Source organism: Notolabrus celidotus, chromosome 7 (genome assembly GCF_009762535.1).
Source record: "Notolabrus celidotus isolate fNotCel1 chromosome 7, fNotCel1.pri, whole genome shotgun sequence".
Lineage (NCBI taxonomy): Eukaryota > Metazoa > Chordata > Actinopteri > Labriformes > Labridae > Notolabrus > Notolabrus celidotus.
Genome location: NC_048278.1, coordinates 26,669,502 through 26,689,146, shown reverse-complemented (window position 1 = coordinate 26,689,146; position 19,645 = coordinate 26,669,502). Strand labels below are relative to the sequence as shown.

Here is a 19,645-nt window from a genome sequence, read left to right as displayed (position 1 = left end):
GTTTTGATGCTTGACTGTGCAAATGAGGAGACACACCTGCCCAGAGACACACAGGACAGAAACTGATTCTAAAAGTCATCACAAAAAGTCAAAAATCACTCAATGCTGCTCTGGTTAATGGGGCCAGGGGTTCACTAACTATGGGGTGGGCTGGCTTGGAACATGCACAAAAAATCAGAAGTGAGATTCAAGTTGAATTAATTTGATCATTTTTAATGTGAAAAGAAAGAGTTAAGAGCTCTGGGATGCTGCAGATGGTTCAGTACCAGTTTGACAGACTTGTCAGGGAAGAAAATATTCAGACAGATGGTGATCCTTGCTCTTTCTTGGTATAGCTTGTCAGTAATTCTGGGGCGCCATTATATCAGAAACATATCTGGAAGAAGTAGAACATGCTCTTTGTGGAGTTATTTTAATACAATTTAATTTAACCTGCTCTGTCGCTGATTTTTTAACAGGAAACTGAGCACTAGGAACATGACTTTCTGCATAAAAGGAATGATTAATGTTGGATTTTGAGGTATTTCATTCACTGGATAGAAGAGTTCTTAGAGCTATCTGATGTGTATAAATACTACTTTACTTACAGATAAAAGAAATTGATCAAATGGACATTAAATCTAAAAACATAAACTAGGAAAATGTTATGTAAAGAAGCACAGCAACACAGCCACAAAATGAAGAAACATGATTCATGAAGCTGAAGGTTAGATCATAATCTGCTCGTGTCTCAACAGGTAGAGGTGTGACTGAGTGCACTGATACAATCATTGGGTTACACCTTTACTAGCCCAGTCACAGTGTGGAAATGCCTCTACGTGCAAACAATTTATTTCACTTCAAAGAAGCAGAGCATGGACTTAAAGTCAGCATGAAGACTTAAAGACCAAGAGACAGAAAGGTGATGGTGATCAGCCTGCAGGAAATGAGTGGGGAACAGTATTTGATAAGATGATCAACAGTCATCTTCAAACTATGCTGATGACATTCTGCAGTGCTCTGAACAAAGGGGGTACATTTCATCACATGAACCACAGAGGTACATTGTGTGGTGATGATCTCAACCTCCAGTTAGCTTCAATGTTACATGACTCACGTGTTAGCATGCCTGTTCTTTCATGTCTCCCCCAACTGCATTAGCACATCTGTTTGAATCAGATCCCAATCTGTGATATCACAGCTCTACCAACCGGCTCACATCAGCTTTGGCAGCAGAAGACAGTTTGTACAGCCAATAATTCCTGAATTCATATCAAAGAAACACTGCAAAGAAAAATAATTTGAAAATGAATTGCATGTGAGTTCAGATTCACTATTAAATCTCCCTCTTTCCTCACCTATATGCTGTACCTGAAATTATTTAAAACATAAAGGATTTAAAACTGTCAGAAAAGTCTCGTTAGTGTTTGGCACCAGGGAACACTACAAACAACAACGGCTATGTTTGACAAGCTGGAAACCAAATCAGTTCCTTTATTGGCTTACAGGGTAAGAAAATCCAGGCTGAAGACATGCTGCAGGGAGATTTTTACAGCAACCAAATAATGATAACATCATAAACAGACAGCTGCATTTATAACAAAATCACCATTTCACTCCTAGGAGTAGAGCTAAGATCTGAATTAATTTATGCCATGCAGCTCCTGATAACTGAGGAGGAGGAAAACTTTAGTATGGCGGTGTTTTCTTGGGAAGGTTTCTTTGTTAAGGGCTGTGTTACTTAAAACACACTGGCTGTTTCCCAAGCCCCACCCACACTTGGTTAATGTTGCTATCTTAAGTTGGTAGCAAACAGCAACCTCCAGTTTCAAAATGTGAAGCCAAGCACATCTAAAAAAAACACTGCAGTTCCTCATATGTCCACTTGAGGCTGACTAAAAGACAGGAAAACCCAGTTAGAGCCATAGACTGTATAAATAATGGACGTAGTATCCGTGACATCACCCATCTGTTCCTGAGGGCTGATTTGAAGCCAATCGACAGTGGCAGCCATATTGGAATTGCGGAACTCAACCAGGCAGAGAGTGACGTAAAGGGGTGGAGTTTGAGCCTCCTAGCCAACAGCTATGTGTTATCGACCGGGAGTCCAGTCAGTCATGTCCTTATTTGGGCAAAAACTTGTAATCTTGATATCTTCTGAACTGTTGCGTGAGAAAAAAATTCAGCCCCCCTACGGCGTGTGCCGACGGAGAGATTAGCTACGTAGAGCCAAGCCGTTTTTTTTAACCAGGCTGTAAAAATGTTTACTTCTGCTGTAAAGATCATCTTTTTCCCATTCATGTGTATGTGACTTCCGGTACTTAAGGAGCCATCCTCAAGCGGATCCTCGATGAACTTCAGAGTTTAACACTTTCGCATTGGACTCATATTTTTAGACTGGAGGTTGCCGCTTGCTTCACCCCTAAACTGGTTTCAAGATTAGTCGGGGGTTAACATTTCCAATATGGCGACTGCCGTCTTCTGTCATAACGCCTCTTCAAAAACCAATGGGTGCCATCACTGAGACTACATCCATGTTTTATACAGACAGTGGTTGGTAGTTAATGGTGATAACATATCTAGCTCTACCACTCGGGCGTCTTAATAAATGTAAATTAAAAAGAAAACTAGTGATTAGTTTATTTCAAGAGTAGGTTTGTGATTTACCACCAAACCACTGTTAAATCTGCTGGCAAAGATTACAACCACCACACATTATTAACTCTGTAGCTAGCTAGATAATGTTAGCTACCTGAACAGGCTAAATACATTATTTCTTGCAGATTTTTGGATACCGTATGACCTAAAGTATTTTACAGGTCTCTTCTTTTCACATAAGGGACTGTTTTAGACAAAACAGGGGTACATAACTTGCTATAGCACTGACTAATTAAGAAACTGTAGGCCATGATATTCTCCTCAATATGATTTGAGGTAATTATAACTATGGATCATGGCACATATTAGCACAGAGGCAGCAGTGTGTCTCGGTACTGAGCCTCTGGAGGGTTTCTGATAACTTGTATTAATTACTACTGAGTCCAGCTGCTCTACAGACAGCCTTTCTAGCACCAGCTCCTGACAAGATTATAAATGTTCAGCATCAAAGAGAAGAAGGAAGACGGGACGATGTGTCCAATAGCAAAGAAACTGTATCCTGGTGTTCTAAAATTAGCCCCAGAAGCACTGCCTTGAGAATAACTGTGGTGAAAAGATGCATTTTATAGCAGAATTAACTGTTAAATATTCGTAATGAATATTAAATGGCAGATTGTCTGAAGGACTATTAATAATTCAGCAAAGGCAATGAGGTTGTTCCTCTAAGCAAACCAAACCAGTCACAGTGATCCTTCTCACCTGAAATAAAAACAGTGTCAGTGAGCCACGCCAGCTAAGGCCATCCATCCATACTAACCATAGTAACTGTCGTCAAGGTGAGTTTCACTTTCTGAGACTCCGGGGATAAGCCTGCCTTTATATAGGCTCAGTCTGCCTGTAAACAATACACTGACAGAACACTACTGCAGTGCACGCCCTGTTTTCAGGCTCATGGAGGCCGTAGCTAATCAGATCACCTCCATTAGCTAACTGCATTAACGTGCTGTGATACTAAACACACAGAATGAAGAGCACACTGACACGCATGCTCTGCCTATGACCTCAGCACTTCGGAATACTTCAGAATACTTCAATGACCATATCATTTTTTTGAAAAGTCTAATAACATATCTGCAATTCAGCTATTACTCTGCATGGAGACTGCTACATGCTAGCAGCATGTATACCATAGACTGTATAAATAATGGACGTAGTATCCGTGACATCACCCATCTGTTCCTGAGAGCTGTTTTGAAGACATAAAGAGGTGGAGTTTGAGCCTCCTAGCCAACAGCTATGTGTTCCCAACTGGGACTCAAGTCATGTCCTTATTTGGGAAAAAAAATTGGATTCTTAATATCTTCTGAACCTTTGCGTTAGAAAAAAATTCACCTCCTCGTACAGTGTGTGCCGATAGATAAATTAGCTACGCAGAGCCAAGCAGTTTTTTTAACCAGGCTGTAAACATGTTTATTAATGCTGCAATGATCATCTTTTTTGAATTGGCGTCTGTGTGGTTTCCGGTGTTTCTGCAGCCAGCCTCAAGCGGATTCTCAATGCATTGCAGTTTATAACACTTCCGCATGGGCTTCATAGTTTGAGACCGGAGGTTGCCGCTTGATGTTTACAAGCCAAGTTCACTCATTGGAGTACTAAGATGATGGTGGTCAGCAGGAATGGTGTTAAATATTTTCAAAACTTGTTTAAAATAGCAGGTCAGTAAATACTGAGACAGAGCATTCATAGTCGGACAAATTTGAAAGCTTGCACTAGTCTCACTCTTCTTTTAGCTGAGATCTAGGAATGAGCTAAGACAATTATAAGACTTCAAAGTGAGAGACTAACTTTTCATATTGAGACAAATCAAAGAGCTTGCACTTGTCGCATTTTTCTTTCAGCTGAGACTTCGATATGCAATGTGTTGGAAATATGAGAGATTTCATACAGGTCTTAGAATAGTGTTATTCCACAGGAGTCCTGAATAAGACAGGTGAGAAATGGAACAATGTCTTTTATTGGTGCTCATTCATACATAGATGAGACATGAACAAGATTTCATCCTAAATCTAATTTTACATGGGTATGCTTGGTTATAAAGCTTAATAATTAGATTTAACACCTTTGACCTGATAATGGTGCTACAGTAAAATCCTGACAATTAAAACATAAAATAACCTGGATTAACACACCTACATTTATCAGTAATACCCACAAGGCTTGTTTGTGTTGGCAGGAATTTAGTCATTAAGGTAAATAAAGGACCAATTAAAAATTGACCAAACGATTGAGCTCCATTTAAAGTTATGGGATTATTATTTTATTTGTGCCATAGAACATTGTCATTACAATTACACAATATTCAAGACATAAGTACATAACAAGCACAAGACACTCTTCTGAGCTCTTTGAATACAAACTTATATCTACATTTAGCCTCTATGGACTTGATTTTCTCTTTTTGTGGCGAAACAAAAACTATAAACATCCAGAGAGAAAGTACCAAAAATAAAGTAAATCAAGCAGTATCCAGTATCGGCACTAGGCCTAATACACTTTTGAATAATACCAATTAAGTATTCTTAATGAGTCAGGTCTCAGAGGTTTGACATATTTCACCCATTTTGCCCAGTGTAATCTGAACTTCTAGCCTTAAATTAAAAGAGAAAGTTACCTTTTCCATTCTGTAAATCTCTATTGTCACATCTATCCAGTTATTTACTGTAGGTCCAGCCTGCATCATCCATCTTTGGGTGAAAGCCTTTTTACCTGCTTTTACCATGGGATTTTTAAACAATATGGACACAAATGTGTGCGCTAAATTCGGCGCAGGGATCACCACATACTTAAAAGGTTCATCCTCTGGAGACCACTGATGGGTTAATCAAATGTTATCAAACTTCATATAAATGCTGCAGAGAAATAACTGATCACTCATATGCAGCCTTTTAGCAAATACTGTACTCTAAAACATTTACTCTGGTTAATTTGTAAACCCACCTGTGAAAAATAATGGATGCACAGCTGTTGTTGGGTCTAATAAACAAATGTACACTGTCGCCTCCTGCCTCATCAGGAAACAAACATTCATTTGCTCTGACAGCATTTTTCATGAGGTAACAGCCATTAGGGTTACTTTAGCGCTCAGGATTAGCACACACACCTCAGTGTAAGAGGCCATCCACTTCTCTTCATTAATAATGAATAACAGTCTGCTGACCCATCTGCTTTACAATGAATACCCTTTGACTCAAACAACACAAGCTCACACTAAAACACTGCTTGTTAGATAAACACTAGAAAAGTGAATATTAGTTTCATTTCAAGGCTCCAGGTCAAAAAATTCTAACCTGGGAGTCAAAGGATAAACAAGAAAGCTGACAAAATATCTATAAATATGTATATGCATGGTATAAATGCATATACATATACAACAGGTATCTGAAGTTTCCTCTTTCCTGAGGCCTTCACGGTGTCGCTTCCCTTCAGCCTGTAAAACTTGCACAAGTACAAATCCACAGACTCTTGTTCTCTCTGTGTTTTTGAAGTAATCCCCTCCTTGTTTGGCCCACGTGGGAGCAGCAGCAGATAATCCTTCACCAGTCGGACAGCTGTCATGTCAGAAACGTGCAGGATGACCTGATCTGAGTGACAGTGATGTAACAGAACAAGAGGGGGCACAGACTACAAACACAAACCGGCCTTTTAAAGCTACTGTTTAAGAAAGTCATTAAGGCCTTTCTGTAAATGAACTCGTCCTGCAGGGACAGAAACAGCAGGAGCTGGTTTTTAGGGTGAGGACTGGTGGTCTGTGTGTGTGTGTGTGTGTGTGTGTGTGTGTGTGTGTGTGTGTGTGTGTGTGTGTGTGTGTGTGTGTGTGTGTGTGTGAGTGTGTGTGTGTGTGTGTGTGTGTGTGTGTGTGTGTGTGTGTGTGTGACAATAATAGTGAGAGGTTCTGTGGTCACGTGCAGACTCTGATGGTTACATAAGAGCATTTTAGGATTTCCAAACCATTGTCAGGACATGTACAGTAATCATCCTCAACATCCGCCAACAGACTGTTGCCTAAGCCTGTGCACTTACATACAGACCATTGGTTCAACTCAGTTTGGTTTCTGCCTCCCTTGAATCAAATGGTTCGTAAATAAATTAAGCCATCATAAATCTGACTATAATTTAAATGTCTGTCTACTTATTATCACATCTGTCATTATTGCACACTTCAACATTTCTCAAAATGAACAGCAGATCAGAGGTCTTGCTAAAGAGGAAGGTGGTAATCAGGCAAACAAACTTTTAAAAAAATCAAGTTTATGTTCAAACATATATGATGTGTTGAAAGTTAACAGGCTTACAAGTAAAAAGAAACAACACTCCAAAGTAACTGTCCTGCTGAGGTTTAGTCTTCATCAAGTCTAGTGATGAGTGAACCACAGGGGTGTTGGTGGAAACTTTAAGCCCTGTAGGCTCTGTTCTGGAGGTATAGTCATGTATGAGGCATCATTTAGTTAGAACATCAGGTTCTCCAACAAAAACCTCAAATCACAACTTGTGGTTTGATTCTTAAAAGGAACAAACGGAGGACAATTGATGATCTCATTTACCTTTGGGCTGTTTGTAATTAGTAACTAACACAGTGGGACACAAGTACACAGTAATTTGATGAACTTGTTCACTCCAGCTGCTCAGAGAAAGCATGATGATTAGGATGTTGTCTTCTTGTGGAGGTTATATGTTTATTGATGAAGCTATCATCAGTGTCGACCTGCCCCCCATCCAGGACTTGTACCGGTCCCGGGCCAGGAAACGGGCAGGTAGCATCACCACTGACCCCTCACACCCTGGACACAAATTATTCAAACTCCTCCCCTCCGGCAGGCGCTACAGATCCCTGTGCGCCAAAACAACCTGCCATAAGAACAGTTTCTTCCCCCTGGCTGTCACTCTGATGAACACTAAACCATAACAGTGTCATACCTGTCAGAAAAAAACTCTCTGTAAACATACATGTAAATATACAATGCAACAATTCTCCAAGCAGAATTCCATATTTCTATTTTTTGTATTATTTAACTACTATTTTTTTAATGTAAAAACTACCTCTGCTACTCACCACTGCACTTTATCATATCATTTTAGCCTGTACATATTAGTCAAGCCTATTTGTTGTTCTTTTGTATTTATAGCTGATGTTCTTGTTATTATTTTTATTTTTATTTGTAGGTCCTATTCTTATGCCTTGTACAAAGAGAGCACAGTTTACCAAAGTCAAATTCCTTGTGTGTTCAAGCATACCTGGCCAATAAAGCTGATTCTGATTCTGATTCTGAGAAAACACAGGGTGATGGCTCCGCTCTCTATCCCCCTCATTTTCTGTCTCTCTTTGGGAAAAGCTAGAAGACGTGCCAATAAAACACTAATTGGCATTAAAAGGGGGGAACAGCTCAAAGTCAATAATTCTTTAAGCTGGGGGGCTAGTTTAGCTAAGTGGCTAAATCTTGCGGCCCATATACAGAGGTCATGGTCCTCCAAGTCGGGGGCCCAGGTTCAACTCCAACCTGCAGCCCTTTACTGCACATCATTCCCAAGCGGCAACCTCCGGTCTAAAAATATGAGTCCAATGCGGAAGTGTTAGAAGCTGCAGTTCATCAAGGATCCGCTTGAGGCTGGCTCCGGAAGTACCGGAAGTCACATACACATGAATGGGGAAAAGACGATCTTTGCAGCATTAATAAACATGTTTACAGCCTGGTACAAAAGATGAGTGTAGTCTGAATAGCTAATTTCTCGATGTCCTCTCACTGTGAGGGGGGTGAATTTTTTTCTAATTCGGTAATTTAGAAGATATTGAGATTACTAGTCTTCCAATGAGAGGCACAGCTGCCTGCAGGAACACTGCAGCTGTTGGCTAGGAGGCTCAAAGCCCGCCTCTTTACGTCACACTGGCTTGACAGAAGCAATATGGCTGCCGCAGCCGATTGGTCTCAAAACAGCTCTTCAGAAACAGATGGGTGACGTCACGGATCCTACGTCCATATTTTTTACAGTCTATGGTCATTCCTCACTCTCTATTCCAAGTATCCTACTCCTATCCCCTGTCCTCTCTAAATAAAAGGCACAAAAGTCAAAAGATAAACCCCAAGAAATATATTCATTTAGGCTAACTGCTAACAGCTAATCAGCATGCTAATATTCTCAGATTGATGTAATCTGAGAGAAGTGATATGTTTACCATGACAGGCATTGCCGTTTAGCATATTTTGACTGGTGCACACAATTCATACAGAGTCTCTTATTTAGTAGGGTCCTTATCTGGGACCATGCACATTTGTACAGAATATCACAGAAACAGATGTCAATGTTTTTGAGGTGTTTAGGCATGGACACAACATTGTCAGTGGCAGTTAGGGTTGCCAACTGTACCGTATTAGCCGGGACATCCCGTATATTGGGCTAAATTGGTTTGTTTCATACAGGACCTCAATTGTCTCGTATATTGACTATTAACTCTTGTAAATGCAGCAGACTACACTCGACAGATCCTAGATCAGATAAAATGGCAGTGGCAGATCATGTGCCAATCACGCCGCCTGTCATCCAATCACAGGCCCCCTCACGTGCATCAGTTGTATACAGCGCAAATGCGCCAAGTCAAAAAAAGGCTTGAGAGGATTATCTCTCTGATGGCCATTAAATGGTCAGACTCAAGAAACGGATGCAGCACAGAGATGATCAAAAATGAACTTCAAATATCTGTAAACTGTGACTTGTCATGTAAGGACTTCTCTCTGGCTGTGCAAAAGGACAAAAGACTGCTTAAGTCGTTCAAGAGCAGCAAAAAGTATCCATGGAAAAAGTAAATTTAGTGAGCCGTAGTCCTCTTTTGCATTTCATTTTTCTTTTGCCTGTTTTTTTTATGTAAAGAGCCAAATTGTGGTTTCTTTGAGGTTTATTCATATGAGGATACATAATGATACAGTAAGGATTAAAGGGAATATACACACTTTCTGCATTTCCAGTTGAATCAGAATATGAATATACCCTGAATTCACACATCATACTCACACCACCATCGCACCGTGCATCTGTCCCTTATTTAGTAGTGAGAAAGTTGGCAACCCTAGTGGAAGTGTGCCATGCTAATAGTGCCAATGGTATTTAAATGTTAGGTAAGGCATTTTCCTCTATTCTCAGTTTTACAAATCATCACTTAATTTCAATGTGTTTAGATTTATCAAAATATTAACTTACTGAGATAAGTATCCCCAAACCTCTTAACTAAACTATCTTTTCCTGTAGTTAACATTCTGTGTACACTTACACAACCATACACCAACGTCAACAGTCTAACCAAGTAACACAATGACCTACAATCCATAAATGGGTTTTACCACCTCTGTGTGGATTAACACCTACTGATCCATCAAAGTGCCAAGAAGTCTTCACCTGCTGCGTTCCTAACACTGCAGAGCTGCGTGTGTGCTTTGAAGACATTAGGAACAGTTAGAAGCTGCCTGTGATCACCTAAAGCCTCTTACCCATTTGTATTACAGTGGAAATTCATTGCTAATAATATTTGTGTCGCTTCATTGTCCAATAAATTAGGGTAACATTTCAACCAAAATCATCTTGAGTTGTCTGAAAACAGTTTTAAAGTTAACTCTAGAACTTGGAAAAATCTCCATTTTACTAACACCTTAAAGAACCCCTCAGCCTCATCTTTCAATGACAATCATGTGATGTGAGTGAATGCTCCAAATAGATTGGACCCAAATAGATTCAGTGTTTTATCATAACAAAGAGACAACACTTTCAGCATTAACTGGTCAATCAATCATCCATTTGTTTCAGCTTCAGGACAACACATCCTGCTGGACTTGTTATTTTTCCACAGAATTAAAGAGGCAGTGCAAAGTCCAATCCCACAGTAAATATCAACTGGCTTCTAAGGTAATCAAAGCTCACTGTTTGTCCAGATTACAGGTTATACCTCCTGTTATTTGGAGATCACTTTATTGTTCATAAGAAGAAGCAACAAAGACATATTATCAGAAGGCCAATGAGGTTCCCAGGTTCAAGGGCCTGTTTGCACAAAAGCATACCTTTGATTCACAGCAGTTATTACAGCAGCTGGGACTTTGATACCTGTGACAAGTTTGTGTGTCATTTCAGAATTTTAACTTAGCTCTGGTTACTGTCCTGGCTTGGGTGACAGGAAATACACTTGTCTCAATGGCTTCCAATCTACCGCAGAATTGAATTGATAACATTGCATCTAGTCTCCAAAGCTCTGAATGGTAAGGCTCCTCAACATCTTTCTGGCCTTCCTCATTGACTACAGCCTAATCAGATCCCTCAGATCATCTGGTTTGGACCCCCTGAATAAAACTCAAGTAAAAAAAGTTTTAAAAAAAACTGGAGAAGGTGCATTTAGACGCTAAGGTGGCATTGTGGAACAGTCTGCATTTGGGATGGGTGCCGAATTTGGTACTTTTATAGGTACCAACCGAATTCTGTCGATACTACCGAGTACCGATTCACGTAAAATCAAACGGTACCATGTTTCTGTACCTAAACGCATCCTTGTGACTGTGAGGGAGTGGAAGAGTAGGCGATTTTCCATGCCGGACATGGACACAGCATTGCATGCATAAGACCGCAATGACATCAGCAGCCACAGGATCAATCAACAAAGCAAGCATGGCTGACAGAAAGCGCTCGAAAGTGTTGCTCCACTTTTCAAAATGCGATGCGGATTATGCTCAATGCAATATTTGTGATAAGCCCAATGTTTTTAAGATGACGTTAGCTTGGCATTTTATCTTGCATTATTTATCATTATCAGCTTCTTTCGGAAGAGGGATCAGATGCCTTTGCTGGCCAGCTCGACCAGCTCTTCAACTTCTTCAGAGTGAGTTTTTTCGACAGCAGGGGATACAGTCAGTGTGGAGCGCACACACAAAAGTACCGAAAATTTGTAAAGTTGAGTACCAATACCAATTCCCAGGTACCGGGCATTGGTACCATATCGGTTCAAATGTGAAAGGTACCCATCCCTAGTCTGCATGCTGTCCTGACGTCTGTGGAAACTTTAAATTCTTTTCAAAATAGTCTTTAAACACTGCTTTTCTCTCTTACCTTTGGTAGTTATTCTTTACCTGTGCGCGTGTGTGTATGTTCCTGTGTGAGTGCTCCAGTAGGAATACAGGGACCATAATACTGGTACTTCTTTGTGGTATTTGTTGTATGGGTTGGTACTACAAAGTCATTTTATAAATGTGTGTTCTGAACTCACTTTTTTATTGCTTCTTATCAATCACTGGTTTGTTTTTTGTTATTTATCAACTGTAAAGCACATTGAGTGTACATTAGTATGAAATGTGCTCTATAAATAAAATTGACTTGAACTGAATTAATCTGTTGTTTCATCGAGGGGAAAGGCGCAGCAAAATGCTAGAAAATCTTCTGAGATTTGTAAGCAAGTGAGCTTCTGCACAGCAAACTGCATAAGTTACGGGTTCGAAAAAGTGGGCCACTCTAAGGTATGCATTAACAGTCTGCGTGATAACATGCCTGAGATAAAAGGCAGCATTTTACAGCCCAACATGAAAGCGCACAACAGATTTCACTTGTGACAAAGTAGAGTAAACAGCAACAACGTCTAAAAATAACTCAAAAAGCTCATTAAAACATGTCTAGAGACCTTGAAGATGTGTGAAGGCTGCTACAAGTGGTGAGAGGGGTTTCTTGCACTCAAGTTTTATGTTTCCCAAAATGTAGATGTGATGAAAACTCATTAGTGTAATGCCTATTTTGGCAGGAGTTTGCCATCGGCTAGATGACAGACACACTTTCCAAGCTCAAGTGCTGGCACGACACCTCTACACTCAACACAAGTCCAAAAGTCACAACTTGATTTGTCACACGCCCTAAACTGTAGACATGACTGTTTCACAGTCTGACACCATGCAGGTTTGTGAATGAAAGACTGCTAATCTATCATGCTAACAGTTACTACACGAGCTGCACTACAATTAGAGATGACTGCATTTGCATTGAATCAGACAGACTTGATACAATTTTGCCCACATTACCTTACCAAACATGTCTACAGTCAAAGTGTAGTAATAATATTTCACAAGATGCTGTGTTCTAGATTGGAAGCAGATCATATGTGAAGAGTGTGAGTAACTTTTTTCTTTCACTGCTTCAAAAAACTCTCCAACAATAGTTGGTGAAATCCAGAAATTCCATTCCAGATTCAAGGTAAAAACATAAAAACATGTATTCAACATGAGATAACAGTGACCTTTACAACAGTTAACACAGACACTTATCACACGGCCAATCTAAATTAATCATTAGTTAGAAATGTTATCAGTTAGCTTAAAGAACCACTTGCTATAATATGGAAATATCAAACTGTAATGTAAGCTATTTTTAGCTCATGTTAGCTGAACAACTTTATCCATCAGCACCTATTATGTTTTAAAAATAGGTTGTTTTCCTCCATCTGTCTTGACCCCAATTCCTGATCTGTCAGGAAACAGTGAACAACAACTGACGGGAAATGTTGAGATATCTTTTGAAAATCCAATTTGGGAACTGGAACACAGCAATGAAATACTGTAACAGCATTTAGCTAACAACTCACTGATAAATCTGTTCGTAAAAAAGCCTTTTGCTTCATTAGAAGTTATGCCTTGAATCTATTACAAGGGGCGTTATTGGGATGTGAGGCTACAGCATGAAGCCAAACGGCTTATATGTAAACTCTTTAGCTATCTATTTTTTTTTTTGGCTGGTTTACATAATTATGCTAAGCTAAGCTCCTGCTTTCAATCTTCTCATCTAACTCAAACAAACAAAGCAAAAAAGTGTATTTCCAAAAATGTTAAATTCTCACGCTGTAACACAACCTATGTTTCAATAAACAGGCCTTATAATGGTTACAATAGGCAACTATGGATGACACGTCACCAGAAAAAGCTGATTTCTGACAAATTACAGAACTTACGACATAAACTAATAACTACTGTCATGCTGAGTTCTGTTTTATGAAATGATGGTTATTTTTATTCCTCATTCTCTGGTCTGGTAGCTCATTTTGAGCTGATTCTAAAAACAGAGCAGGCTGAATTATACATCCCGACTGTAAAATTATATCTTCATGTACAGTCGCATACAGAAATTTTGAAATACGTCTATAATTACACAGTTTTGAATTACTGGCCTGAGAAATGCTAAAGTACACAACTCTGGAGTCCAACCAACCTTCATGCCTCGTATTTGCCCCTGTGGACATGGTGCCACACTTGAAGGACCCAGCTGGCTCAAAGTGCTAAATTTCTCCCACTGTTCAGCATGTGGTGACCATTAGACTCAGGGTCATTAAACCCAGAGCTCTCAAACTGCTTTTTCTTTGTCTTAGGTTTGTTTACATCCATCAAGACAAAAGTGAGCAACAACAATGGATCCAAACCATCTGGTGAAGTGAACAACAGAATACAGCCACCCGCAGGGCAAAAATAATAGATTTCACTTATAACTAATTGTGTGTTTGCAGACATGAAGATTGCGCTCACTGTGTTAGTACAATACAGTTTGTTTTGGATACAGTACTTTCTTTTTTACCATGATGGTGTACACTATAATGATGCCAAAAATAATCCTTAAAATTCATTTATATGTAGCCTCTAATGTGTTAAATCTGCATTTGTTTTTGAATAAATACAGTTTAATTGTTAACATTTTTAATTGTTATTAATTATGATTATTATTTATTTTCCATGAACTGGTTATTTTTTTTAGAAATAGGGACATTAGGGACATTTACATATATTTATTTGTATTATTTTAGTAATTAATCCTTTGGACATTCAGTATTTGTGGTTTTCATTTAATAAGGAGAACATAGGGACACAAAATACAGGACTGATTTAAGTTGGGCTAAAAGGACACAGTAAACTATTGTTAGTTATTGGTAAAAGGTATATTACTCCATTAGCCAATATAAAGTACATTAATTTACTATTTTCATTTGGTCAGAAAATCTTCTCCAAAAATTACTGGGACTTTAATTTTATCATTGTACTATAATGTAAGCAGGATTTATTTTCTGAGTATATCTCTTGATTATTTTGATAACATCCACCAAAAATACAAAAATCAAAACACAAAAAAGTTAAAAGCTGGAGTTCTTTTTGTGTGAACACTGAAACAGTTTTTTAATATATAGAATTAAGTATTTATTTATTTATTTTCATTCATCAATTTTTCAATTAACAATTTTAAAGTGTCTTTCAGCGCCACATCTAAATTTTTGTGAAGCTCAGTAGCTTTTGATATATGATGAAAACTTTGACCAAATAAACAAAGAAAAAAAAATCTCCAGCTGAAAAATAAGTGATCCAGTAGTTTTGAAGTGAAATATAAGATAAATAAATTAGTTTATTAACTGTGAAAGGATAAATGTAAAGTAACAGAAGCAGCTGTAGAAACAGCAATTTGAAGATTACACCTGCAGTTCATGGGAATCAAAATGTGCATTTTCAACCAACTTCTGCAATGTTTCAGTCTAACAAATCATGAAATAAATAAAAATTGATTTGAAGTTTTGTCCATCAGTGTTGGGAGTAACGCACTACAAAAGTAACGCAATTACAGTAATGTCTTACTTTTTGCTGTAAGGCAGTAATATAACATTTTGGTAATATTATACCTGTTACAAATCTCAGTAACCCGCGTTACAATGCATTTTAGTTACGTTTAAATATTTACAATATCTTTATTATAACTTACCAGACTTTGACTTTGTCTGCTTTTGTGATTCTGATGGTCATTGTTACTTATTGTATTGCGCCATGAGCCTTCACTGTGCCTATTATATGAAGTTGTTAGTAGCCTTAGGGCCTACACAGTCATCATGGTATACCACATCACCCTTCACTGGATTTATAATCAGCTGCAATAAACTAGATTTTAGCATTTTAGAACTCTTGTCATACTTCTGCAGTTATTTGGTGAAAGTAACTCCAAAGTAGTGTAACGCATTACAATTCAGAGACAGTAATTTTGTAATGTAACTAATTATTTTCAAATGACAGTAACTACTAATATATAATGTATTATATTTTAGAAGTAACTTGCCCAACACTGATGTCCATTGGAGGGAATGATTCATAAACGTGATTGTGACCAGTTCTAGTATAAGGGTCGTTGACAAATAAGCCCCCCAAAAAGTTTTTTTTTAAGTATTTCCAGAATGGTCGCAATGCATATTTTACCCTTTTCTTAACTTGAACACCCAAAAAATGTCAGGTGGTGAAACCAGATATTTGTCAAAATATATGTACTTACCTATCATTTATTCTAACTTAAAGTTTTAGGAAGTATCCCTTAGAGTGGTTACAGTGCTTTACACATTTTTATTTTGAGAATATATTTTTTATTTACAATATATTAGGATTTTTGCACTCTATTGGCCACGTATAAAATATATATTTTTTTACAGTTTTAGGTTGGTTGTACCACCTGACATGGAAACTGTTACCGTCCACCTATAAGTTGATAAAAGCTTTTCTATTATTACTTAAGAGACATCTACAAACCTTTTAACTCAGCCATGACAATTAGTGGGGTCCTCTGAATTATTTTATAAGTTGAAGTCCATTATAACTACTTACTGTCAAAATGAAAGGTCCATGAGTATAGTGGTGCCACCCTGACATTTGAGAACATGCAAATTGCCGGACAAACGTTTTTAAATAACCTTAGGTGCCTTTAAACTATTGATATTTATAAAATTATGTTTATTTCAAAGCTCGTATATGTAAAATCATAAAATGGTGTTTTAATTTGAATTTATTATTCTTAAAATATATTTTTTTATAGTGTTTTAAGTCAGTTCACTTGCTCGGACGGATGCGCCACCTGACATTTTCAGGGTTTGAGATACTTAAAAATAAAATAAATCTCAATATTTGAATATACTGAAATTGAATTTAAAATAAGCAGGTTTTATAGAATCAATTGATGTATGTCTTAAAAATAACTAATTATTTCAAAAGAAAATAATGGATTTGAACACAAAAATATGCACGTCCTGAAAATATTACAGGATAAACGATCGAAACAAGGCAGGGCATCAAGTTTTCATTATCTAATGAGACAGTCTAATCCACCGAAGATCAGTGGAATCAAGAGGGTTTAGGAGGAGGACCTTCAGGTGGAAATTAATAACGAGGTGAGGAAGGAAATTGTTGGGTCCTGGTGCGGACGTCTAGGGAAGTTCAGACTAGATTATTAACATATAAGATAATTCATAGAGGGTACTGGACTCCCTGTAAGATGGCAAGACTGAAGCTACGGGAGTCTGACATTTGCTGGAGATGTGACAGGAGTAGAGGCACATTCTTACACATGCTTTATGAATGCAAAATGACTTTGAGTTTATGGAAAAATGTAGTAGCATTTCTTAATCAAGTACTGAAAACCAAGTTGCTGTTGAGCCCTACGCTTTGCATTTTAGGTATAATTACAGAGGGGGTTAGACTGTCACATCGCCAGACTCTGTGGTGTAGATTGGCTCTTACCACAGGATGTAGGATGGTGCTCAGACACTGGAAAACTAAAAGTAACATCTCTTTTAATGAGTGGCTGGGAGAAATGACTAAAATAGCTACCTATGAACAACTCATTTTTAAGGTAAATAACAGACAGGAGATGTTTTTGGACATATGGAGCCCCTTTATGGATATAATAAAATATGGAATAACTACCTTTGTTTAAACGTGGTGAGAATGTGAGGGGTTGCCATGCACTGAGCTCTGTGTTTTCCCAGTGAGAAATTGGCTTGTTGTTTGTTTATTTTATTCTATTTATTTATTTATTTTTGTTTTTATTACTGTTTGTTTGGTATTGTTATGTCTTTCTTTTGTCATTGGCCTTATTACTACTTTTTATGTGAAATGTATTTGTTTTCTGTATTTTTTTTATTTCTTCCTGAATTTTGCACTTTCTTGAAAACAATAAAAAAAAAGTGAATTATAAAAAAAAATATGCACGTCATGTCAATGACCCATAAACAGCTGTGTCCAAGATCATGAACCAGCATACTGTATCAACTCAGAGGGTTACAAACACCACCAGAAACGCTGACAGGTCAGTGTAACATGCAGAGACATACATGCAAGTGAATCTACTTGCAGCCACACATGATCAGCTGAATCACCTTCACAGACATGAGACCTGCTGAACATGAGTTATTGTGTTTCCTGTCCCGGGCGGTGTTTGGAGGCTGTTGGAGCCGCATGGCAGAGCTGCAGCTCGGAGCCACGCTGTGACTTTAAAACCGCCTAAAAAAAATCAAACTGTCCCACTTTCACCGGCGGGTTTAATCCCCAACACGAAGCTCCACCACCATGGCTGCAGACACGGAACAGAAAAACTGCACGACTTTGGTGTGAAGTAAACTCACCTTTGAGACGGTCATATGGTGCGGGATGCGTCGGCAGGTGGTGTGGTAGTTTTCCCCTGAAGAGGAGTGGAAGTGGAGCTGATGGTGGAGCTGCCGGGTGGGGACGTGGAGCTGGGTTACAACACTAGTGTTTGTTGCATGATGGTCATTTAAAAGTCATGATGCCACGCTCGACCTTCAGAGCCCCAGAAATTAAAAAAGAAGATATCAAACGCTCAGAGATGGTGCATGTCCCTCCTCCTGCACGCGACACGCACACACCACGTTAAAAAGAAAACAAGTGCCGAAAGAGGAAGAGGAGGAGGAGGAGGAGGAGGTCGAAGAGAGATGCGAGCACTGGATGCGACGAGAGAGAAGAGGAGGGAGGGAGGGAGGGGCGAGGCTGTAAGGGTGGATTCTCGGCCCGACAGTACTATCAATGGATGATTTAAAAATAGCTCAAAGCGTCTTTGAAAAGTGATCAGATCAAAAATAAATCCCCTGTAGAAATATCACCGAAGCAAACTTCACATAAACCATCGTGACCTAATTTTATTTTATAATGTATTTTTCCATAATGTGGCTCAAACAGTGTAATCATGAAATACAAAGAAGTGTAGTCCTACATACAGTAAGCCCTTCTTTGTAGTCTGCATAATTTCTGCCATATTGAATCCCAGCACCACTAAAATTTTCGATTTATTTTTTTCACTGTATGTCCTTTTAACAAACTAGAAAAGTGTCAAAACCATACAGTACTTGGTTGAAATGTAATATATATATTAAATACTTTATTTATAGTTTTTTCAGAGGACATTAACATTCAGAAAGTTAACAGAGAAGAACATACCCCCCTCCCCCATCCCACTATACAAACAAAGACAAAAACAAAACAAAAAAACAAAAACAAGATGAAACAAGCAACACAAAAAAGCAAAAAACAAACAATCAAACAAACAAACAAACAAACAAAAAACACATTCATCATCTGTGTAGCATTCTAAATTACATATTGCTATGGTCATCCTTTTGTGCAATTATATTGTGGGATTAAAAGGCGAAATGTAATATTTTAACAACAAAAGTACAGCAGCTGATTTTGTAAATTTGATCTAGTATCAGTTTATATCTCTTATTAGATATAACACGCATTGTTTGGTTATTTGCCTTTTGGTTGACAGTACAAAGAGAGAGGATCAGAGAGAGGACTTTATTTATTAGTATTATTAATCTATTATTAGTATTTTTTAATATTTATGTAATTTTTCATCTAGTTGAATACAATCTATTTGTATATTATTGTCAGTCCAAAGAGGGAGAGATGAAAAATGAGAAGGAGAAGAGAGAGTGCTAGATCAGGAAGAACCAGAGAAGAAAACAAACAATAGAGAATAGTGGCACGCAAAATGTATCAAATTATATAATACAGACAAGAAAGACAAAGGCAGAGAAAAACATTGAAAAAGTCCCTTTCTGTTAATGTGTTTTACATGTTGTGAATTTGCATTTCAAATTAAAGTCTAAAAAATAACTCCAACATCAATTTTTGGTATTTTTGGTACTCACTATAGGGGGCTGGTTTACTCCAGAAACATACATACTGTTTATGTATAA

The 19,645-nt window shown here is 38.1% G+C and overlaps 1 protein-coding gene across 1 annotated transcript in view; it reads right to left on the bottom strand.

Moving 5' to 3' along the window:
- The window catches only part of coro2a (coronin, actin binding protein, 2A), a 49,172-nt gene extending 30,769 nt beyond the window's left edge, over positions 1 to 18,403 (bottom strand). Inside the window, exon 1 of the mRNA XM_034687792.1 lies at positions 18,053 to 18,403. Within this exon, the coding sequence (XP_034543683.1) occupies positions 18,053 to 18,067 (15 nt within the window). The 5' untranslated portion in view covers positions 18,068 to 18,403. The remainder of the gene's footprint in view (positions 1 to 18,052) is intronic.
- Positions 18,404 to 19,645: the final 1,242 nt, after the last annotated feature.